This window comes from Spea bombifrons, chromosome 2, assembly GCF_027358695.1.
Source record: "Spea bombifrons isolate aSpeBom1 chromosome 2, aSpeBom1.2.pri, whole genome shotgun sequence".
NCBI classification, from domain to species: domain Eukaryota; kingdom Metazoa; phylum Chordata; class Amphibia; order Anura; family Pelobatidae; genus Spea; species Spea bombifrons.
The window spans coordinates 98,996,665-99,016,292 of record NC_071088.1 but is presented as its reverse complement, the minus strand read 5'-3'; the positions used below and the strand labels follow the sequence as shown (position 1 = coordinate 99,016,292).

At 37.3% G+C, this 19,628-nt stretch overlaps 1 protein-coding gene across 1 annotated transcript in view; it reads right to left on the bottom strand.

The window, feature by feature from the left end:
- Nucleotides 1-19,628, bottom strand: part of UGGT2 (UDP-glucose glycoprotein glucosyltransferase 2) — an 84,519-nt gene that overhangs the window by 19,248 nt on the left and 45,643 nt on the right. The window contains exons 18-29 of the mRNA XM_053455362.1: nucleotides 19,261-19,384; nucleotides 18,568-18,666; nucleotides 18,101-18,195; nucleotides 14,836-15,042; nucleotides 9,399-9,530; nucleotides 6,515-6,642; nucleotides 5,901-5,999; nucleotides 5,263-5,365; nucleotides 4,929-5,008; nucleotides 3,146-3,335; nucleotides 2,847-3,005; nucleotides 2,616-2,701 (exon numbers count right to left, since the gene is read on the bottom strand). Of these exons, the coding sequence (XP_053311337.1) occupies nucleotides 2,616-2,701; nucleotides 2,847-3,005; nucleotides 3,146-3,335; nucleotides 4,929-5,008; nucleotides 5,263-5,365; nucleotides 5,901-5,999; nucleotides 6,515-6,642; nucleotides 9,399-9,530; nucleotides 14,836-15,042; nucleotides 18,101-18,195; nucleotides 18,568-18,666; nucleotides 19,261-19,384 (1,502 nt within the window). The remainder of the gene's footprint in view (nucleotides 1-2,615; nucleotides 2,702-2,846; nucleotides 3,006-3,145; nucleotides 3,336-4,928; nucleotides 5,009-5,262; nucleotides 5,366-5,900; nucleotides 6,000-6,514; nucleotides 6,643-9,398; nucleotides 9,531-14,835; nucleotides 15,043-18,100; nucleotides 18,196-18,567; nucleotides 18,667-19,260; nucleotides 19,385-19,628) is intronic.

Genomic DNA, 19,628 nt, shown 5'->3' with positions numbered 1-19,628 from the left:
ACTCCTTTGCCATGCTGGCGTCTCAACCTTGTAAGTGGCCTTTCATCCACTAGAAGTCTGATTAAGGTGAAGACCGACCTGCATGATTCCCGAACTAAACGAACTAAAACCGTTCCTACTGCATTCACCTTTCAGTGGTGCTTTTTTCCTTCATATCAAAAAGCTAGTTTCATAGCTTGACTTCACTTTCAATAAAACGATCCTCCCTGACAGAGGCTTTATCTGCAATTTCAAAGTTTCTGCCATTCACAACAGAACAGGGTAGAAAAAAAAATCCCATTTCACAAATGTCATCCTCAACAAGGTAGGTCTTGATTACAGTGATGAAAGAACAACTGCTTGTTTGTCAGTTCTCAAGGTTAGGACAACCAATCTATTCTCAATAATTAAACCATGAATTTCTCCGACGGCTAGCATACCCTGCTAGAATTGTTTGGATAGTTTGAAAATGATGTGTGTTCTTTAGAATCATGCTTTTTTTTTTTTTTTACTGCCGCACCAGCTTTGTTTATAGAATAATTCATTGTTTGATTTCTCTCCTACATGTGAAGAAAGAAAAAAAACAATATTATTTCATCCTCCCCAATCCACTCATATCAAGTGCCAACATATTTTTCAGCGCTGAACAATAACGTTAGCTGGAATGCCAACGTGCTTATTTTCTCCCCAATGTGATAACAAAGTATAATTTCTGAGCACCAAATAGAATGATGCAGGGAATCAAAACCACAGTGCTTGATCTTACGTTACTCGTATAACTATTATCATTAGATTTTCCTTACAACACTCAACTCAGAATTTTTTAACCCTCGCCTGAACCGAGGTTAATGTAGTCTGCTTGGAAAATGTCAGTATCCTCATACAACTCCACAGCCGGTACATTTTGCACGTTGAGCAAATCCTTTCAACGGATTAAAATACATATTTTTTTTTTTATTTTTTTTTACAAGGTTCTATTACCTAACCTGGCACCTAAGCGGTTACGGCTTTAAATGTCATTCAGAAGCCCTTAGTAAGTAACTCTTGCTTCTTCAGCGGGGAACAATTAGAAATATAAGCTGCATTATATGTAAAAACAAGAATTCATATATCAATGAAGTCTGCTAGACCTGAGCCATACTAGAGATATAAACATAGCAAAAAAAAATAAAGATTATACATGATGTCATATTTTTAAATGTAGATTATAAAGGGACTAAATAACTTTTAATTATTAATGGTGATCAGAGGAACGGGTAACAGATCATTAGTCGTCACTAGTTTCCAAACTGTGCCTGCCGGCAGCAAAGTGGCTGCATATTATAAACCGTGGAGTTCCGTGCAGGAACATAATCTAATTAAAAGGCCATGATGAGCGATAGCCTACACACTTTACTACAGAACTCGCAGGTACCGCTAAAACCCTCCATTTCTTCATCAGCAGTTAAGGACTGCATTCATCACAAGAATTACAATAATGAAATCGGCCAAAAAGCAGGAACATTTTAATCCATGGTAATGGTGAAGCCGTATTAAAATTTAATGCGGTACTGTATGGGGAAATTTACACTTTAAAATATCATTTTAATGGGAACTCTTGCAAAAATAAGTTCATCAAGCCGATTTACTACAAAAGGCATTTTAGTACAGGGGCAAAGGTAAGGTGAATGTCATTTAACAGACTAGAGATCAAAAGAGTTAACGTACTGCCAACTGCTTTATATTACCTCAACATTAAATATTTACTGACAAAGAGAATGTAATATTCGTTAAAATTAAAAAAGGTTCATTTTGCCTGATAATACTTTAAGGTACTCATATGCTTCAATGGAATAATAATTAAAGGTTACCTCAGCTCAGTCCTTTTCGCAGGAAAAAGAATCAGTGCTGGCCCTCCATAATGAAAAAGTGTAATGAAGGCCATCTCCAATATCCAGGCAGGGGAGTGGTGTCTGGTCATACCAAACTCCTGACCACGTTCCAGCCACTACACACACCATAGAAACCTAACCGCGACTAGCTGGACCCTCTTATCGCAGCCACACTCCCAGGTAACCAATTCTTAGAAGTTCCCCCCATAGGGTTATTTATTTATATGTATTATATATAAGCCTTAAGAACCTATGACATGCATCACAAAACAAAATGGTTCTACAGGACCCATGACGCACACTGTATGTCATGGCCATTTTACACAGTCAATGACAGTCTGATCTTGATGATGTCAACTGGGGCCAAAATCTGGGGCCCTGAGCTGTCAGATTGAATGTAAAATAGCTCCGAGTGCCGTTTAAACACATCTTCAGGAATTTCCTGCCACTGACGTCATCCAGATGAGGTCTCCTGCCACAAGACCTTGTTGACTGACCATCACAAACAGTGTAATGTATGCCGCTACAGCCCCAATGACACAGGTTGACTACTTTTTAGAAATAATTTAAATGAAGTGGGCGCTAAACTGCCCTAAATGTGACATGAGCCTAGGGAAAAAAAAGTTCAGCAAAGTCGAAGTTTTTTTAAAAAAAAAAAAATGAAATTCATTTTGTAATATTTGCCCTCTAACTGCCAAAATAGATGAAAATCTTTGCGCCTTGACTGCTTATGTGCTACATTTCAGCATTTTTACATCAACTTACGAAAATACATGGTATATGTCTTGTGATCGCCCCTTCCGCAACTGTAAAGCCCATGCGCCAGGGTTAGCTTTCAGCTGGAAGTATCCCTATCGATAAAAAACAAGAAGGGTATATATTACAATATGGATATCATCTGGAGCATGCTAGTTATCAACAAATATGTTGTGCGTCCAGAAGCATAAGGTAGTCAATCTGTTATTCTACAACATTATTTCTATGCACTGTGCTTACCAGATTGGCCATTACTATAGTGTCTACCATAACTGGATCTCTTTTGGTGCCTAACGTGAACTGCAGTCCTCTGGGTGGCTGTCCCGTTGATACATCAAAGCAGTGTCCTTCAAGTAACAGATATTCCAGCTCATAGTTTGCTGTGACAATTCCTTCTATCTAGAAAATACAATATTGATTGGCATGTTAACAGTCAAAATGCTCTCTTCCAATTTTCCTGGACTATTAAGCATATTTAAAAAATCCAAGCTTATTTGTCAATAAGTGTTCACAAGAAGATGTGTAAGGTATATACTTACATCTTGTAAATGGATATTATCAAGATCGCATGAACTATGTACCGCTTCTACGAGCCAGCTCTCTGGGGTGATCATATTGAGAGTGAAAATTGGAGATTCAGGCATATCCAGGAACTTTGCAGAGGGCCCCGGAGAAAGACTATCCCCCTTCAAAAATACTGGTTCCGGCTCAAGCACCAGGCGATAAAAACTAAAATCAGATAGAAGGTTAAAGTTCAATCATTTACACGGCTGTTATGGACAGAACTTTTATCAGAGTAGTTATTTTTGCTTTGTTTTGCTAGCACTATAATAGTTATATTGATTGTGGGTTAGACCAGGGCTCGACAAATCCCAGGCGCCAGGTCGCCATGGCGACAGAGAATTTTGTCCTGGCGCCTAGGTTTTGTCAGCCTCTTACATCCAGAAAAATGTGGATGTAAGAGGCTGAGTCACCACACGGGGGCGCTGTTGCTGTCTGCCCAGACAGCACAGCCACTCCGAGCCCGCCCCCGAGCCTGAGATCACTCCCACGGAGTGAGCCTGTAGGCTGAAAACGCGGTTGCTGGAAAAGCAGCACTCGTGTTTTCAGCTGCCACAGGCAGCCTCAGGGAAGGGGTTTGTGCGTTGATTGGGTCCCCACACAAGTCTGGGGACCTCACCCAACACCCCCCAGCTGCCTGATCGCTCCATGGGAGCGACAGCGCAGCGTTAACCCCTTCAATGCCGCGATCGCGGCATTTAGGGGTTAATTCCCGTTTTTGGGGCTTTGCTGCTGGTGGTCTGCCTGGAAGCCCAGGCAGACCAGCAACAGCAAAAACGAGCCCCCACAAGCCCTTTGATGACTCCTGTAGGTATGGAAGCCTACAGCAGTCATCAAAGAGACTCCCTCTGCAATGGCTGGTCCATAGACCAGCAATTGAGTCCCAGCTGCCAGAGGCAGCTTCAGGGACAGGGGAGAGGGTTCTTCGGTCTCCACATGAGTGTGGAGACCAGCCCCAACACCCCCCCCCGCTGCCTGATCGCTCCCTGAGAGCGACAGTGCAGTGTTAACCCCTTCAATGCCGCGATCGAGGCGTTTTAGGGGTTAACTCCCGTTTCGTAAGGGGCTCTGCTGCCGGTGGTCTGCCTGGAAGCCCAGCAACAGCAAAAAAACGAGCCCCCACAAGCCCTTTGATGATTCCTGTAGGCATAGAAGCCTACAGCAGTCATCATAGACTCCCCCCTGCAGTGGCTGGTCTATAGACCAGCAATTGCTTCCCAGCTGCCAGAGGCAGCTTCAGGGACAGGGTGAGAGGGTTCTTTGGTCTCGCCATGAGTGTGGAGACCAGCCCCAACACCCCCCTGCTGCCTGATCGCTCCATGAGAGCGACGGTGCAGCGTTAACCCCTTCAATGCCACAATTGTGTATGACACATTCGTGGCATTGCAGGGGTTAACATTTGTCCCCACAAGCTTGTGGGGACTAAATATCTGTCAATGCTGTGCTCCAATGGAACATCAGCATCGAAAGAGTTAAAAAAATGAAAAAAATGTGTTTAAAAAAAACAAAACAAACAGCACTGACCTGAAAGTCCAGGGTGCTTCCAGATCAAACGCTGTGAGTTTAGTAAGTGGGCTGATGATGATCAGATCACTCCTGACCAACTGTTAGTTTAAAAAAAATCCTGGCTCCTAACTTTTTTACCTGGCGCCTAGATTCACAACAAATTTGTCAAGCCCTGGGTTAGACTACGGCTTAGGTATAATCAACTGCAGACATGTTCCATGATTCCTTCACATACTTATAAGTTATTGTCTGTACCTTTTCAATGGCATTTCTGATAGTTTGGCTTTGCAATTCATGAACATGGTTAACTTCAGATTTATTAATCGTCCAAGAACCTGAAAAAAACGAAAAACAAACGTGAAAGTTCCACTTACATACCCCCTTCTCATTAAAGTAAAACTTCCTTATGTTACACTTAAGCCTCTGACCCTTTAATTTTAGACTATGACCTCTAGTATTTCTCCTCCTCTGAAAAACTTCCATCCACTGATTTTAACTCATTTTGTATTTAATGTGTCTATCACATTCATGTGTAACATTATGTACCACTTAATTTAAACAAAAATATCTCTCGTGGTAAGCAACCTACAATCAGGAAATGAGACATCTTCTGGGCTTCTCTGGAAAGAGGGTCAACCACAGCAATAACATCAAAATAAGGGCCAGACTCCTGAGGTTCAACTTTTAGTAAACTAGAAAGAAGAATAAAAACAAAAGCAAGTTCAAGAGGTAACAAAACAATTCTTGTTGACAATTTTAATATGCCAGCCGATTCTCCACTTGTATGATGAAACAGGGATTGCCTCAGGTCATCACACAACCTAGAGGCAAGTCTATACAAACAGAGATACACACTTATTTATTAAGTCCAAATGTTCATACAGCACACCTCACAAGAAGATAGGGGGGAGAAAATGTGGAATGGTCGGCAGGGAAAGTGGGGAAACATTTAGAGACCATGAGAAACAAGAATGAGAGTATGAGAGTGAATGTGGGCAGCAGGAAACAAATTTCATTCCCGAATTAAAAATGCCCACAATCGGAAAACTCAATAAAAAGATTTTCAAAAAAAACAAAAAACGCCCACGAATATTCGGCCAAATATTCTAATGGGCAAGGAACGAAATTTGTTGACGCGAAAATGTCGTCCAAAACCAAACAGAAAAATTTGTCTGAATATCCACACACACACACACTACATGCTATATATATTTTTGTATGGATTACCTGTTTTTCTGCTTCATGAAGCGGATCTCTTGCCTGGACTCTCCTTTTGGCATTGAAGAGAGAAGAGAATCCACCTTCATAATCAAATCACTTGCAGTACTTAAAAAATATAAAAATGAGACAGCACAATCATTCAGGATATTTTGGCAGTGTTGAGGAAACAAATGAAGAAAAAAAACGCAACTAATTAAAAAGTAACGTTCAAAGGTCATATTATAGGATATAATAACTGTAATAACCCATTTTTCTACATGCTTAGATTATTGTATGCGCTTATATTAAGATAAACAAGCAACACTCTTATGAGCTTGAATTGCACTTTAGTTCGATATGATCTTTCATACATTATTTACTTCCCAGCCCTTCAAACACCCTGCTCCATTTACTCAAAACTATAATCACCAATAATCAAACTATACCCCACAGGTTTATTATTCATGATAATAAATTTGGGCATAAATCTTTTCTTTTTACTCTTAGGAGAGTATGCAAACAACCCAGCCATGTTATTGATTATTAATACAATTATTCTGCCTGGTCTATATTACACGCTCTGTAGCCAGACATTAAAAAGTACGGTTTTCTGCTGCTGCCAGACAAATATTGATATTTACCGCTTTGATGATGGAACCATCTTTTTCACAAGATTTTTTATTTTTTCAGCGGATGTAGAGTACGTGATCTTTTCCAATAAGTTAAAATCTTCCTCGTGGAATTCATTTGATTCAATAGGACTTAAAACCTAAGCAAAAGTAACCATATTGAAAAATGAACACTCGTCAGCAATAGCACACAATTTTCATACACAGGAAAAATAAATACAGCAACATGCAAGAAGAGGTACCTTTGGTCTCATGCCCTGTTGAGGAGTTCAAGAACATACACTATATGACCAAAAGTATGTGGACACCCACGCATCCAACCTATATGAGCTTGTTGGACAAGGCCAAGGGGATTAATATGGAGTTGGCCCCCCATTTCCAGCTATAACAGCCTCCACTGCTAGGGGAAGGCTTTCCACAAGGTTTTGGAGTGTTTCTGGGGGATTTTTTGCCCAATCAGCCAATAGAGGATTTTTGAGCTCAGGCACTCATTGTGGACAAGGCAGCCTGACTCGTAATTCCAATTTTGGGTCAGACTCTTTTGCTTTTCTAGTTGTTCTTAAGTATTTGCTATATGCTGATGTTACGAAACACAGTGCAGGAGAAAACAAAAAATTACTCCAACAGGAACTAAAACAGAGGTAAATATTTGAACCGACAGATACTAGGGTCGCTGGAGATACATATTGCAATAGATGAATATAGTAAATTAGTATTCATCGGGCAAATGGGTCGTACGAAGAAAAATAAATAATTATTCCACCTTGTGATGCATGACTTTATAATTTTTTTTTCCATTGTTTTATAGATTAACAGATGTTACATTTGTCTACTATTTAATAAGCGCTGATAGGAAGGGGCTATTCTAAATCATAATTAACCAATTAGAACAGGCTTTGCTTGATCATTCCTGAAAAATATACGATGTTCCTGCCCTCTAAAACACATTGAAAGGTCCAGCCGCCCCCCTTTTTTCCTGTAAACATGATTTATGGCAAAATACAGAGGTAACTCAGTCCAATGAGTTATGGAAAACAAAGAGTGCTTGGGACAGGAAAGCAATTGCTATTTATACAATTTTTTAATCCTACTTACAACTAAATTAAGATCTAGATTTTAAAGTTTACAAGCATTTTATATTTACCAACGTCAAAGGATGTGGCAGTATACTTTAACATGCAGTAACCCTTCTTCCATAAATCAGGGGGCAGAAAATAGTTTTATATCAAAACGTAGAATTTTTGCTTATTGCCTTTAATCTAGAACTCGCCCTCGAAACATACAAGTTGGGTATATCTAATCCATGAGATGGGATTTAACGGCTAATGTTATCAAAAGTCTCAAGGGTCAGTGAATGTGAAAAGATTTTGCCAAATCAATATCAAAATAAGACTCCAAAACTCTTTCCCCTAAAGGTATATTAAGACCCTGATTCTTTGGACAAACAAAATATTTCCAACTGACTGAATGCACATAAAACAAACCGAAAGATAACATAAAATGTGTAACAGACAGACTGTGATACACAGCCGTTCAGTGTTTGATTACAACAACCACAATGGTATGGGAGTAATTCCTATGCAGTGTAATAAATAAGTCTTTTGAAGAAATAATAGTCAAAAACAATATTTATCTTGTAAAAAAAAATAGGCATTTCAATATGTTTGTCATAATGTGACAGTAAAACAGATTAAATGTACTTGTCGGATTAAACTGTCCATTAAAGACTTGTATAATTATCTTCAAAGCACACGGTGATAATCACCTCAAAGCCGTTTTTTACGGTTAAGCGGAATGCGCTACAGAACAAGATAGCCCATAAACCACAGCATTTTACGTGCTCTAAACGCACACAACTATGATTATGCCATATTTCTCTCAATACCACACAAGAATCAACAATTTCATTGCACCCATGAATTAAGTGTACTGAAGAAATAGAGCACAAGGCATTTACACAGCTACGTTAATGTCCCAAACTCCATTCACAGTGGTATTCTAAATGATATTTCACTGGAATAAAATGAATTATATCTGTCACTGGACTTGAATAAAGAACTACAGAGAAAGTAGGTGGTTTTCATTCCCTTTTGCCAGAATGCAATGTGTCAATATAAATTACGAGAAGACACAATAATGGCTTTAGTCAACAAGCAAAGCACATATGAACGAGGAAGAAAACGCTTAACATTTTATTTGGAAACACGACTATTCCTCCGTTTTAGGAAATTAGGAATGGAGGCCAGTCTTTCAGAAAGCACACGACTTCCCTGGACAGCGACTAATCACTATAGAGGTTACTACTCAAGACACTAACTGGGAGAAATGGAGTTACACATACATTAAACGAGACACGCTCTTCAAGAAATTGTTTGCTAGGACCATGGTTATTTTTCATTATGGAAAAGTATCGCTAAATGGATTTTAAAATGGATTAGAGGTCATAAGGAAGTTAGGGCAAAATAATAAGATCAACTGCTATAAAACACACATAAAAGCATGTGGCAAGCTTGAGCAATAGAGAAAATATAGTAGTCTTGGTGCTATGACGCAGAATGCAAAACAAGCTTTGTTGGTTTTTAGGCACTAGTTTGGTTTATCTGGACCACAGATGCAAACTTTGCCTACGACATAATGAAAACTAGCAAATTCAGTTGTCAAAAGCAAGTTTTTACTTGCAAAAGCTTTCACATTTCTGTATTGTAACAAAAGGAAATAATAAGTAAACTTATATTTAGGTCTTTTATTAGACTTATAGTTTTTAAACTGTGTAAATAATGCCCTGGCAAAGTTAACTAGAATTCTATCAAACTAGGGTGTTTTGCATTGAATAATTTAAATGGCCTATCCCCATTTATACACATATCGTACAGTGCATCGTCTATATAATTCTTACCCGTCCATTACTGATCACAGCCATTTGTCCAGGTTGTAGTTTAAGAACTTCACGACAGTATAACTCTTGAGTAAGGAGTATGTCGGTTCCCATTGTATTATATTTCTTTTCAAAGGCATCATCATCCATTTCCTGAGGGAACAAAATCAGATTCTGAAGCACAGCTCTGGGGGTAGATAGCACCAGAATGAAAGACTTACCAATGGAAGATACTTCCCTTTATTACCAGTAAATCTTGCATGTCACCGGAAAATTACATTTCACCGTGAACACAGCTAACTAAAGCCCGACGCTTTTTCTTCTGTTTTATAGATCTTACATTTGTCTTACAATTTGTAATAAATGCCCAATGTAGCGGTTATTTCAGTAACACGGTAACATAGATTAAACGTAATTACCTAATCAAGTCTGCCCATGTCAAAAGCAAATATGTGTTTTGACTGTTTATCCTAAAAATAGCTATTATAATCATCATATACCTTTATATCTTTATATATAGATATATATCTATATAGATATATATTTATAGCGATATATATCTATATCGATATATATCTATATCGATATATATCTATATCTATATATATCTCTATATATATCTATATATATATATATATATATATATATATATATATATATATATATATATATATATATATAGATTTGGATTTCTCCTGTGTACAATTCTTTGGCACATAAAAGTCCTTTATATGAACAATGTAATATAATTACAGGGAAGAAATTGTCTAAACTGATGCTGATTTGTTAAGGACTACAATACACTAAAAGCCTGTCTGGAGAAATACAGTAGGTTAAATAGAGCTAATTGGTCATCAATCGCAATGAGACTATGTTCTATTACAGCTCCACATTAAACGATTCCCTTTGTAAAAAAAAAAAAAAAAAAAGAAAAAAGAAATGTGCCTCCAAGACTCTACATCTTTGGGTAAACTACACCTTACAAAGATTACATTTCCTTTAACAATCTCAAAAGGAGATGTATCATTGAATTAAACTCCAAAATAATATGTTCCAATTTTAATCTATATGTAAATTCTAGAAATGACTTCATATCATAGTTTTTGAATGGCACGAATAAGTCCTTCAGAGGGTTCATTAGCATTTGTATTGAGAGAGGGGTCAGAGTCCAGCAGAAATGCAGAATATACAATTTTTGCTTGCTCATTCATGAAGTAATCTGGCTACTCATTTGTGAAATCAATTGCATAGTTAGACGATAAAGCATGAATTTTGGATATCTCAGAACCGATATACCTCTATCAGTAGGTAATAATTCTTAATTCACAAACTCACAACTTTTTCTTCTTAACGTACTAAGAGAATATCAGGAACCAAACTGTAACAAACGCGCCATCCAAATTAAAGAGATTATTAAAAACGGTGCAATCATTTCTTGATAACGTATAATTACATAAACATAGCGTTTATTGGTTTAACACAAATAAATTGCCAACAATATTAATACGTATGTAATATTCTCTACCTTAATATGGGTTTCAAACCAAAAAAATTATTTTATTTTCTAAATTCTAAAATCTAAGAAATGGTTTAGTTTTTGAATCTTCCTAAAACAAGACATAACATTCGGGCCAGCTGCAAAAAATTAAAACATCCCTCAAAATATATTATCCAACATTCAAGTTAAACAGGAGCATTCTCACTTTCCAGCATTTTTTTTTTTCACATAAATGCTATACACATACGTAGGTCAATCTTCAATCTTGTCCTTAATAATGAAAACAGTCTACATATGTGTGGCGCACACATACAAAAACACACACAAACACCAGAGTGTGTTAATACTTCCCTGAAATCTGGATCTTGGTAACAATTTATATATTACCATTATAGTCCAAGACATTTTGGACTATGTTATGCTTCCAACTTTGTGGAAACACGTTGTATTCCAGCGTGACTGTGCCCCAGTGCACAAAGCAAGGTCCATAAACACATGGTCATGTTATGGCTGATCAGTGTATATATTAAAATAAAAGCTGGAATCAGATAAACATTTGGAATAAAGTATATAAAAACATACTATAAGGCTTAACGAACAGAAAATCATTTATTTCATTACCATAACATAGAAGAGACTAATTCTTAAAATAATATTTCATAAAGTGTCATACAGCAAAAGGATTAAGCAAATATAAAGTCTAAAACTAACAATTTTCTTCTAATTCTCTTTCATATATACAATGTATATTATAAATAGAAAAAAATATAAATTATAAATTATATTAAAATATATTTATATTTTTTTCTATTTATACTGGTGGTGGGGGGGAGTGTATCTGGACACGGAAGTAGACACCAGCAACCTACTGTGCACGACATACTAGGCAGATGTGCTTTAAAGTAGCAAAGTCTCAAAAATAAATAGTTTACTTTTAGCATTTAATAAAATGCAAAATTGGTGAACAGAAGAAAAAAATTAAATCAAGATTTGGAGTGTCCAGCCCTTGCCTTCAAAACTGCATAAATTCTTCTAGGTACACTTGCATAGATTTTTTTTTATATTAAGATTGGCAGGTAGATTGTTCCAAACATCTTGAAGAACTAACCACAGCTCTTTGGATTTAGGCAGCCTCAATTGCTTCTCCCTCTCTCCATGTAGTCCAAGACACACTTGATGTTGAGATGAGGGCTCTGTGTGGGCCGATCCATCACTTCCAGGGCTGCTGCTTGTTCATTATGCTGAAAATAGTTCATAAAGACTTTGGCTGTATGCTTGAGGCCGTTGAATACATTTGGAATAAGATAATTCACTGATGGTATTGCATGATTAAAAAGTATCTGTCTCTACGTCTCAGCATTGAGGAGACCATTAATTCTGACCAAATCTCTCTTTGCAGAAACGCAGCCCCAAACCTGCAAGGAACCTCCATTTATGCTTCACTGCTGCCTGCAAATACTAATTCTTGTACTGCTCTCCAGCCCTTTTGGCAAACTGCCTTCTGCTACAGCCAAATATTTGTTCAGAGGACCTGCTGCCATTTGTCTGCACCCCAGTTCCTGTGTATTCGTGAATAGTTGAGTCACTTGGTCTTGCTTCCATGTCAGAAGTATGGTATTTGGCTGCAAGTCTTACACGAAGAACACTTTTGACCTTCTCAGGACAGTAGATGGCACTCCTAGACATCTTTCGAATGTGAACAGAAGTAAGCACCATGAGTCTCATCTGGTTTCCTTGGGCGACCACTGTGTCTACGGTCCCTAACATTGCCTATTTCTTTGATTTCCTAAAGAGCTCGGACAGAACTACCTGCCTTGAAATTTCTGCCTGGGTTAAGCCTTGCTGATGCAGTATAAATACAAAATGTGTCTTGTTGCTGATGCTCTCTCTTGATTTTTAAACTGTCTTCAGCAATCTCACCTTGTTAGTGAGTTTGGCTGTTTCTTACCAAATCTGATTCCTCCTACACAGCCGTTTCTGTTTCAGTTAACAATTGCGTTTCAACCTACATATTACATTAATGATTATTAGCTCCTGTTTGGTATAATTGTTTAATCACACACCTAACTATATTCCATACAAAATGCCTGACTTTCTGCAAGTGTACCTGGAGAAATTGATGCAAAGGGTGATGCAAATGGCAAAGGGTGAAGGCATTCTCACTTTACAGCATTTTTTTCACACCGGCCTAAAACTTTTGCACAGTACTATTATATATTATATATGCTATTTCTAAGTAAAAAGATTGTATCCATACTGTACTAAATCCTTTATAAATTAAACTGACACTAATTCCCAGTGCCTTCAACAATTACAGCTCTTTGTCTCCTCTATAATCTTCCTCAAGTTTGACCTTTATGATTAATGCTGGAGCTGGGTATGAAGGGCCATAGGGAACGTAAGATGTAGCCCTTTGCAGAACTGGCAAAAAAACAAGCAAAACAAAGCAAGAGAACACACAGATAAACAACTGCAAAAGTTATATCTGTGTGAAAATATATACACCGCTTCTGAATTTCTCCATTGTTGCATTTGTTTGGTAATGAAGGCAATTAGATATTTAACCAAAATCCAGTATTAGACAAAAGGAAAGAAAGCTAAACACATTTTGTACTTCTAAATGGACTTAAATAAAGCATTTGCTCTGGTAAAATTAAAACAGCCCCCTGCGTCTTGTCAGAAAGAAATATCATGCCCTTGACTCAACTTCAGTAGGAATAACTGCAGTAAATGATTCTACTAGTTATCGATAGACTTGCACATTCGTTTTTATACAAATGCATTTTTGTACCAAATTTTACCGCTTCGTCCATTTGCCCGAATAACAAACAAATCCAACATTGGAAGAAAGAAACTTTGTTCTGTTGCCGCAGCCGCCATTTTTAACTACACTAAGACGAGGAGAATCTCTCCTCGCACTAAGAGGAGGAAGATTGAACAAGCTGATCTTTGTATGTCCAATCAGCTCACTCCTGTCACATCATTCTGAGGGCTTGACCAATGGATGTTACTGCATCATTCAGAGAAAGATAGAAGGCATGAATCATAACTCATTGAATGATGGTAAATTGCCCAAGCTGTTCTAGAACTCTTTTTTTTGGCAAACTGTATATGAACATACATGTTAGAGAGTGGCAGTTTTTACTTTGGTACCAAAAATCAGACCAGTATCTTTCTGATGTTGGCGTCATAAACATTGACCTTAGCAGAATGTAGATCCCTGGATGCTGTTCTAGGGTCCGTTGTAGCTCCCTGGATAATTTAAGCCCTTGCTCTTTGAGGGATATTGGCAGGATGACAACTGTTTTTATGATTCCCTACTGTCCCAAACTTTCTCATGAGGTCAAAGCTCTGTGATCAATGATTCTGTAGAGCCCCAGAAATAACAAAGTCACTTATTCCAGACTGGTATTTTGACTTTGCATGAGATGGTCAAACACATAAAGATAAGAAAACCATTAGTGGCTTAATTCATAAATAATAAATATTGTATGGGGACAATTAATTCTCGTCACTGGGAATTCTTTTTCATTGTTCATCCCATTGCTATACAAAAACAGGAGAAACTCATCCTGCTGACTGATAAGGCAGGAGAACTATAAAAGGCCACCCTCTTCCCATTATTCCCTATATCTACATAATACAAAAACCATATTTGCAAACAACAAAAACAAGTGGCATTCAAGAAAAGGAGAGAATCACAGAGCAGCAGGTATTCAATCAGCTGAGCCTGAGTTTTTAAAGAATATAACGTTTTCATACCTGGTTATTGCACGTTTCATTACTAAGGACACAAAAGCAACAAAGCACTAAACGTTGTTGTTCAGTCTCTCAGATTCCCTCTAAATATTACAACCAACAACATCAATGCAAGGAAAAAAAAAAACTTTACATAAAAGGAAAAAATAACATCTGATACGTGGAGTATGTGTTCAGTCCAGACATTTGCTGTATACTTACTGGAATAAGAAGCCTCTTGATTTTCTCTCCTTTAGAAAGTGCTTGAGCAGTGTCCTCCTTTGCAAACTTTGTGAAGAACTTAACTATATTGGTGTTTTTTTGTGTAAGAAGAGCAGCCCATAAAGCTCTTGAAACACGGGTGTTATCTTCTGTCATTTCACTTGTTGGATTATTTATAATACCAAATCGGGACGTACTACTCTTTTTCTGCAAAAGTATTAAACATATTTGAGAAAAACAAAGAGCATGGACAGGTTTTTTTTATGACAGTAGCAAAGGCTTATTTAGCATATGGTATACTAGCTATAAATAAGACTAGTGTTTCTTCATCAAACCGTACATTGAAACATTTCCTCTGGTTGTATTATCGGTACATTATAGAGGTGAATATTTTATAGGCGTTCACCTTGCATAGTTAAATCTGTGGTTATCTCACCATCCAAAGTCACCTCATCTTGTAATAAAAATTAACAAGATTGTAGGTAGTGTTTCAACTGGTTGTTTTAACAAATAAACACATTGATTTGGATAGAACAGGTAGTTGTCCGAGACCAACAGGTAGGCTGGCAAACTACGTACAAAGAAACGTTTTAGAAAACCTAAACATTGAGACATATGACAAAGCATACAAAGATATGATTGTTCACGTGCACTTTGTGTAGAAAAGTGTTAAAACAAAAATGATTACCGGTAATTTATAATAGGTTAATATTTCGGATGGAGTATCTGTCCATAGGACCATTTTAAGCCCTACAGTCTACAGTGAAGCATGGTGGCGGCAGCATCATGCTGTGGGGATGTTTTTCATCGGCAGGGACAATGAAACTGGTAATGATTGAAGGAATGATGGATGCGGCCGTTTAATACAGGGAAATACTTGTGAAAAACCTTTCAGTCTTCCAGCGAATTGAGACTGGGACAGAGGTCCACCTTCCAGCAGGACAATGACCCTAAGCATACTGCTAAAACACTCGAATGGTTTAAGCGGAAACATTTAAATGTGTTGGAATGGCCTACTCAAAGCCCAGACCAAGAGAATCTGTGATATGACTTAAAGATTGCGAGCGGAACCCGTCTAACTTGAAGGAGCTGGTACAGTTTTGCCTGGAAGAATGGACAAAAGTCTCAGTGGCTACATGTGCCAAGCTTATATAGATGTACCCCAAGAGACTTGCAGCCATATTTCGGCAAAAGGTGGTAGTTATGCACACTCAGGTTTTTTGTTTTTTTTTTCTTGTTTGTTTCACGATAAAAAATATTTTGCATCTTCAAAGTGGTAGGCATGTTGTATAAATCAAATTATACAAAACCCCAACAAATCCATTTTAAAAGAGAAAAAAAAGTCAAGAAAATGTCTGCTTTTAAGACAGGGTTGTAAGGTTATGGAGGTCTGTAGAGATAGCTGGTCATGGCCAAGTGATTTTTGCATTTAATTACTTTGTAACAGAGCATCTTCATGATAAAGTAGATTTACATTATTGCAAGGAAAAGATTTGCCTCCTATTTCGTCCTATTTCCTAATGACTTTTTGTGTGTTAATTGGAAATCCACATATTGCCACTAGGATTTTAAGAGTAACCAGGGCTTTAGACAGCTTTGTATTTATCACCGTCGCTAAATTACAGTAGTGACCCAACTTGAAGGGACACTTCAGTTTAACAGACAGCCTCTTTACAAACAGTGCATATCTGGCATGACAAATAGTGGAAGGTAGGGAAGGGGGTACATGCATATAGGAGGATTCTACAGAACCCCCCCCCCCCCATGCATATGCAGGTAGGACACCAAGAAACCTTAAAGGGACTGAGCAGCTATTACATGCATTAAAGTGCACATGATGGTAGGGATGCCCCTTTAAAAGCAATTTTGTGTTAAAATACAGATGCGTAAACAATAATAATAAAAAGATTAGCTATAACTCTGGATCGGGTTCTGCTTCAGCCTTTAGGACACATCTTGTAAATGTCAAAGTAGAACTGCCGTTATTTGTACAGCACTAAACAAACAGACTTTGAAAATAATAAAAAAAGTTATGTTGTTCTTAATATACACAGGAACGGGAAAAGAAAGCTTTGCCATGTAGTTAATCAATAATGACAATGTCTAGAACAGATGACGCCAGAGCATGTTTTGCCCCGTGGTATGGTGTAAATAATAACAGTGAATTTCAGAGACGCTGGTTTCCAGCACTTACAATTTAGTGTGACAGTCTGTTGCTGCTAGGGTCATAGCAGGGAGACTATGTTACAGAGAAATTCGTATATCTTACAAACAAGCTGACAACATGGCGTAGGAGTTACGATGCCAACCTACTCTTTGGCTTGATCTTCGGCAAAAACACATCCCTGTGTGTGAATATCGGGTAGCCTTTTACTCCACAGAACAGGCGATGGAACAATTATTAAATCATGGAAAAGCTTGGGACTGCATTACATGGAGCCGAAACATAAGGGTATTTTTGGCCATATTACAGTTAGTGGCAAAATAGACACGTCAAGGTCAGTTGTGGCTCAAAGTGCATGTTCATTACACCAGTGGTAGAACAACTATATTACAGTCAAGCCTCTTAGTTTGCCGATACCAGATTTAAGGACTTTGTTCACATAAAGGATTGCAGGTGAAAGAGGGACAGAGTCATTCAACCTTGGGGCCTTAACCTAATCTTGATTCGGGGGGGGGATAAAACATGTTTGGCTTTGTTATGGTATAATTAATTTCTATAGAGCCATCATATTTCACAAAGTTGTACCATGCCCAACCACGACATAAGTTGTGGATCACATAATAATTTGGATTTAAAGACACAAAAGTTCAGGAGGGCACCATTCAAACTATTTTATAATACTATGAAAACTTCAATTTGGTATTACTACTAGAATTATTCTTATACTTGGCTCTATCTTTAACAATGAAGAAAAATAAGCAACTTTTTGAATTATTTCAAGTAAAAAAATAAATAAATAAAAAAAAAAATGGGCATCATTTAGACACCTGTAAAGTTGTGAAAAAGTCCACTTGGTATATAGTCTTGTAATACTTTGAATAAAATGGCATTGTGATTACCACCGTGTTTATACTGCAAATATTTATAATAACAAAGCAATGACTGGGTCACCTGGGTAGACTCATTAAGAAACATGTTAGCAAGACATCCACTTTCTATTCAAAATGTCTTTCCGACACTAACACATCAGAAGGCTAACGTTCTAATCACCCTAATATTTTACACAGTAAAATTAAGCAATTCCAATCACCATCACTGTACCATGTGTTTCACAGCTTTAGTGAGCAGTTGTCTCCCAGCTGGCTTGTCAAAATCAGCAATAATCCAGATGGTGACTGCATAAATTACATCCTCATCTGAAAATAAAAAATATCACAGTCTATGTAAGCATTTCATAGCTGCCATAATTACCATTAGATACCTGTCAATAGATACCCTCGCATAAACCCAAGGCCCAATATAAGTGTATATAACATTTAGAACCGTTTCTGCACGCTGGATAACTTAAAGAAAAAAAAAAACATTGTAAACAAATGGTGGTCTACTTTAAAAAAAAAAAAAATTTAATTGCTATTTTCTGACAGACATGCATCTTATTTTTCAAGCAGACGATGGGTCAAGCAGCTTATGTACCATGATAACAATCACCTCCCAGGTTTACCAAGTCGTATTTCAAAGTCTTAAATAAAAAAAAAACTTATTTTAAATCGAGTAAGACAAAGCTATACCTTCTTTAGTCACGTATTTCATATTTTCAGCCATTACTGTATTCTTGTCTTGGGAGTCCAGATAGGAAAATATATCATATTCCTGTAGACTATAAGTAGCTGTAGAGAAAAAAAAATATCTTGAAGAAATACATATTAAGTCCCAGAAGTAGTTTTCATCTTGATCACCCCATGAATGCAGCACAATGTAAAGAATTATTTCACCTTAACTCCCACATAAAACAATGATTACGTAATAGACACCAAACTGGCTTCTTGAAGCAAAGTTGTTTTTTTTTGTTGGACTCATTTTCACAGGAATAAGCAATTGACCATGCCTTACAGACTTGTGAACTGTTCTCTAAGGCGATTCTTACGAGTTTAAGCATTTTGTTTGAGAACGGTCCAAGCTGTAAAATGCATACACAGTGAAATGTTATACTGATCCACAAGTCCCACACAAACTCGCAGCTTAATGAATAAACACTTTATATGTAGACTAAAGTCAGGTCAAACCTGAAACACAAATACGAACCCACAGTGCGTATGCCCTGCACAATACAAACAGTATACCAACTATACCAGTGATATAAGGTGAGATGTATGGTAACTGTTCCTAGTTATAAGGGCACCCACAGTGTTGTAAAGGTGGTAAGGTCACTGAAGAACATTTTGTCAGACGGAATGTATGTGCAGTTTATGTATCTGGTTTACCTGATCTTGAAATAAAATTGAGATAGGTCTTTTCTCCAGTAAGTATAGTAGGACTGATCCTGGTTACTACATTAGGCTGATCCATTAGAAAATCTACAGCATCATTATGGTCATTTAGGAGACCCTGTATGGAAAAATAAAGAACATGTTAAAACATTGCAAAACATGTCTTGTACATGACATTCACACCACCCATCAACATTCTCATTAAGCTTCAAAGTTTTTTTTGTTTTTTTTGCAAGCAGTGTAATTGATTTGGAGATATTACGTATAAGATGTGTCATCACGGAAGTCGAGATCTGTGTCTGAGAATGGTGGGCTCAGAATCATCTAATCAATTCCCAGTTTTGAAGTTTTCTTTATTTTTC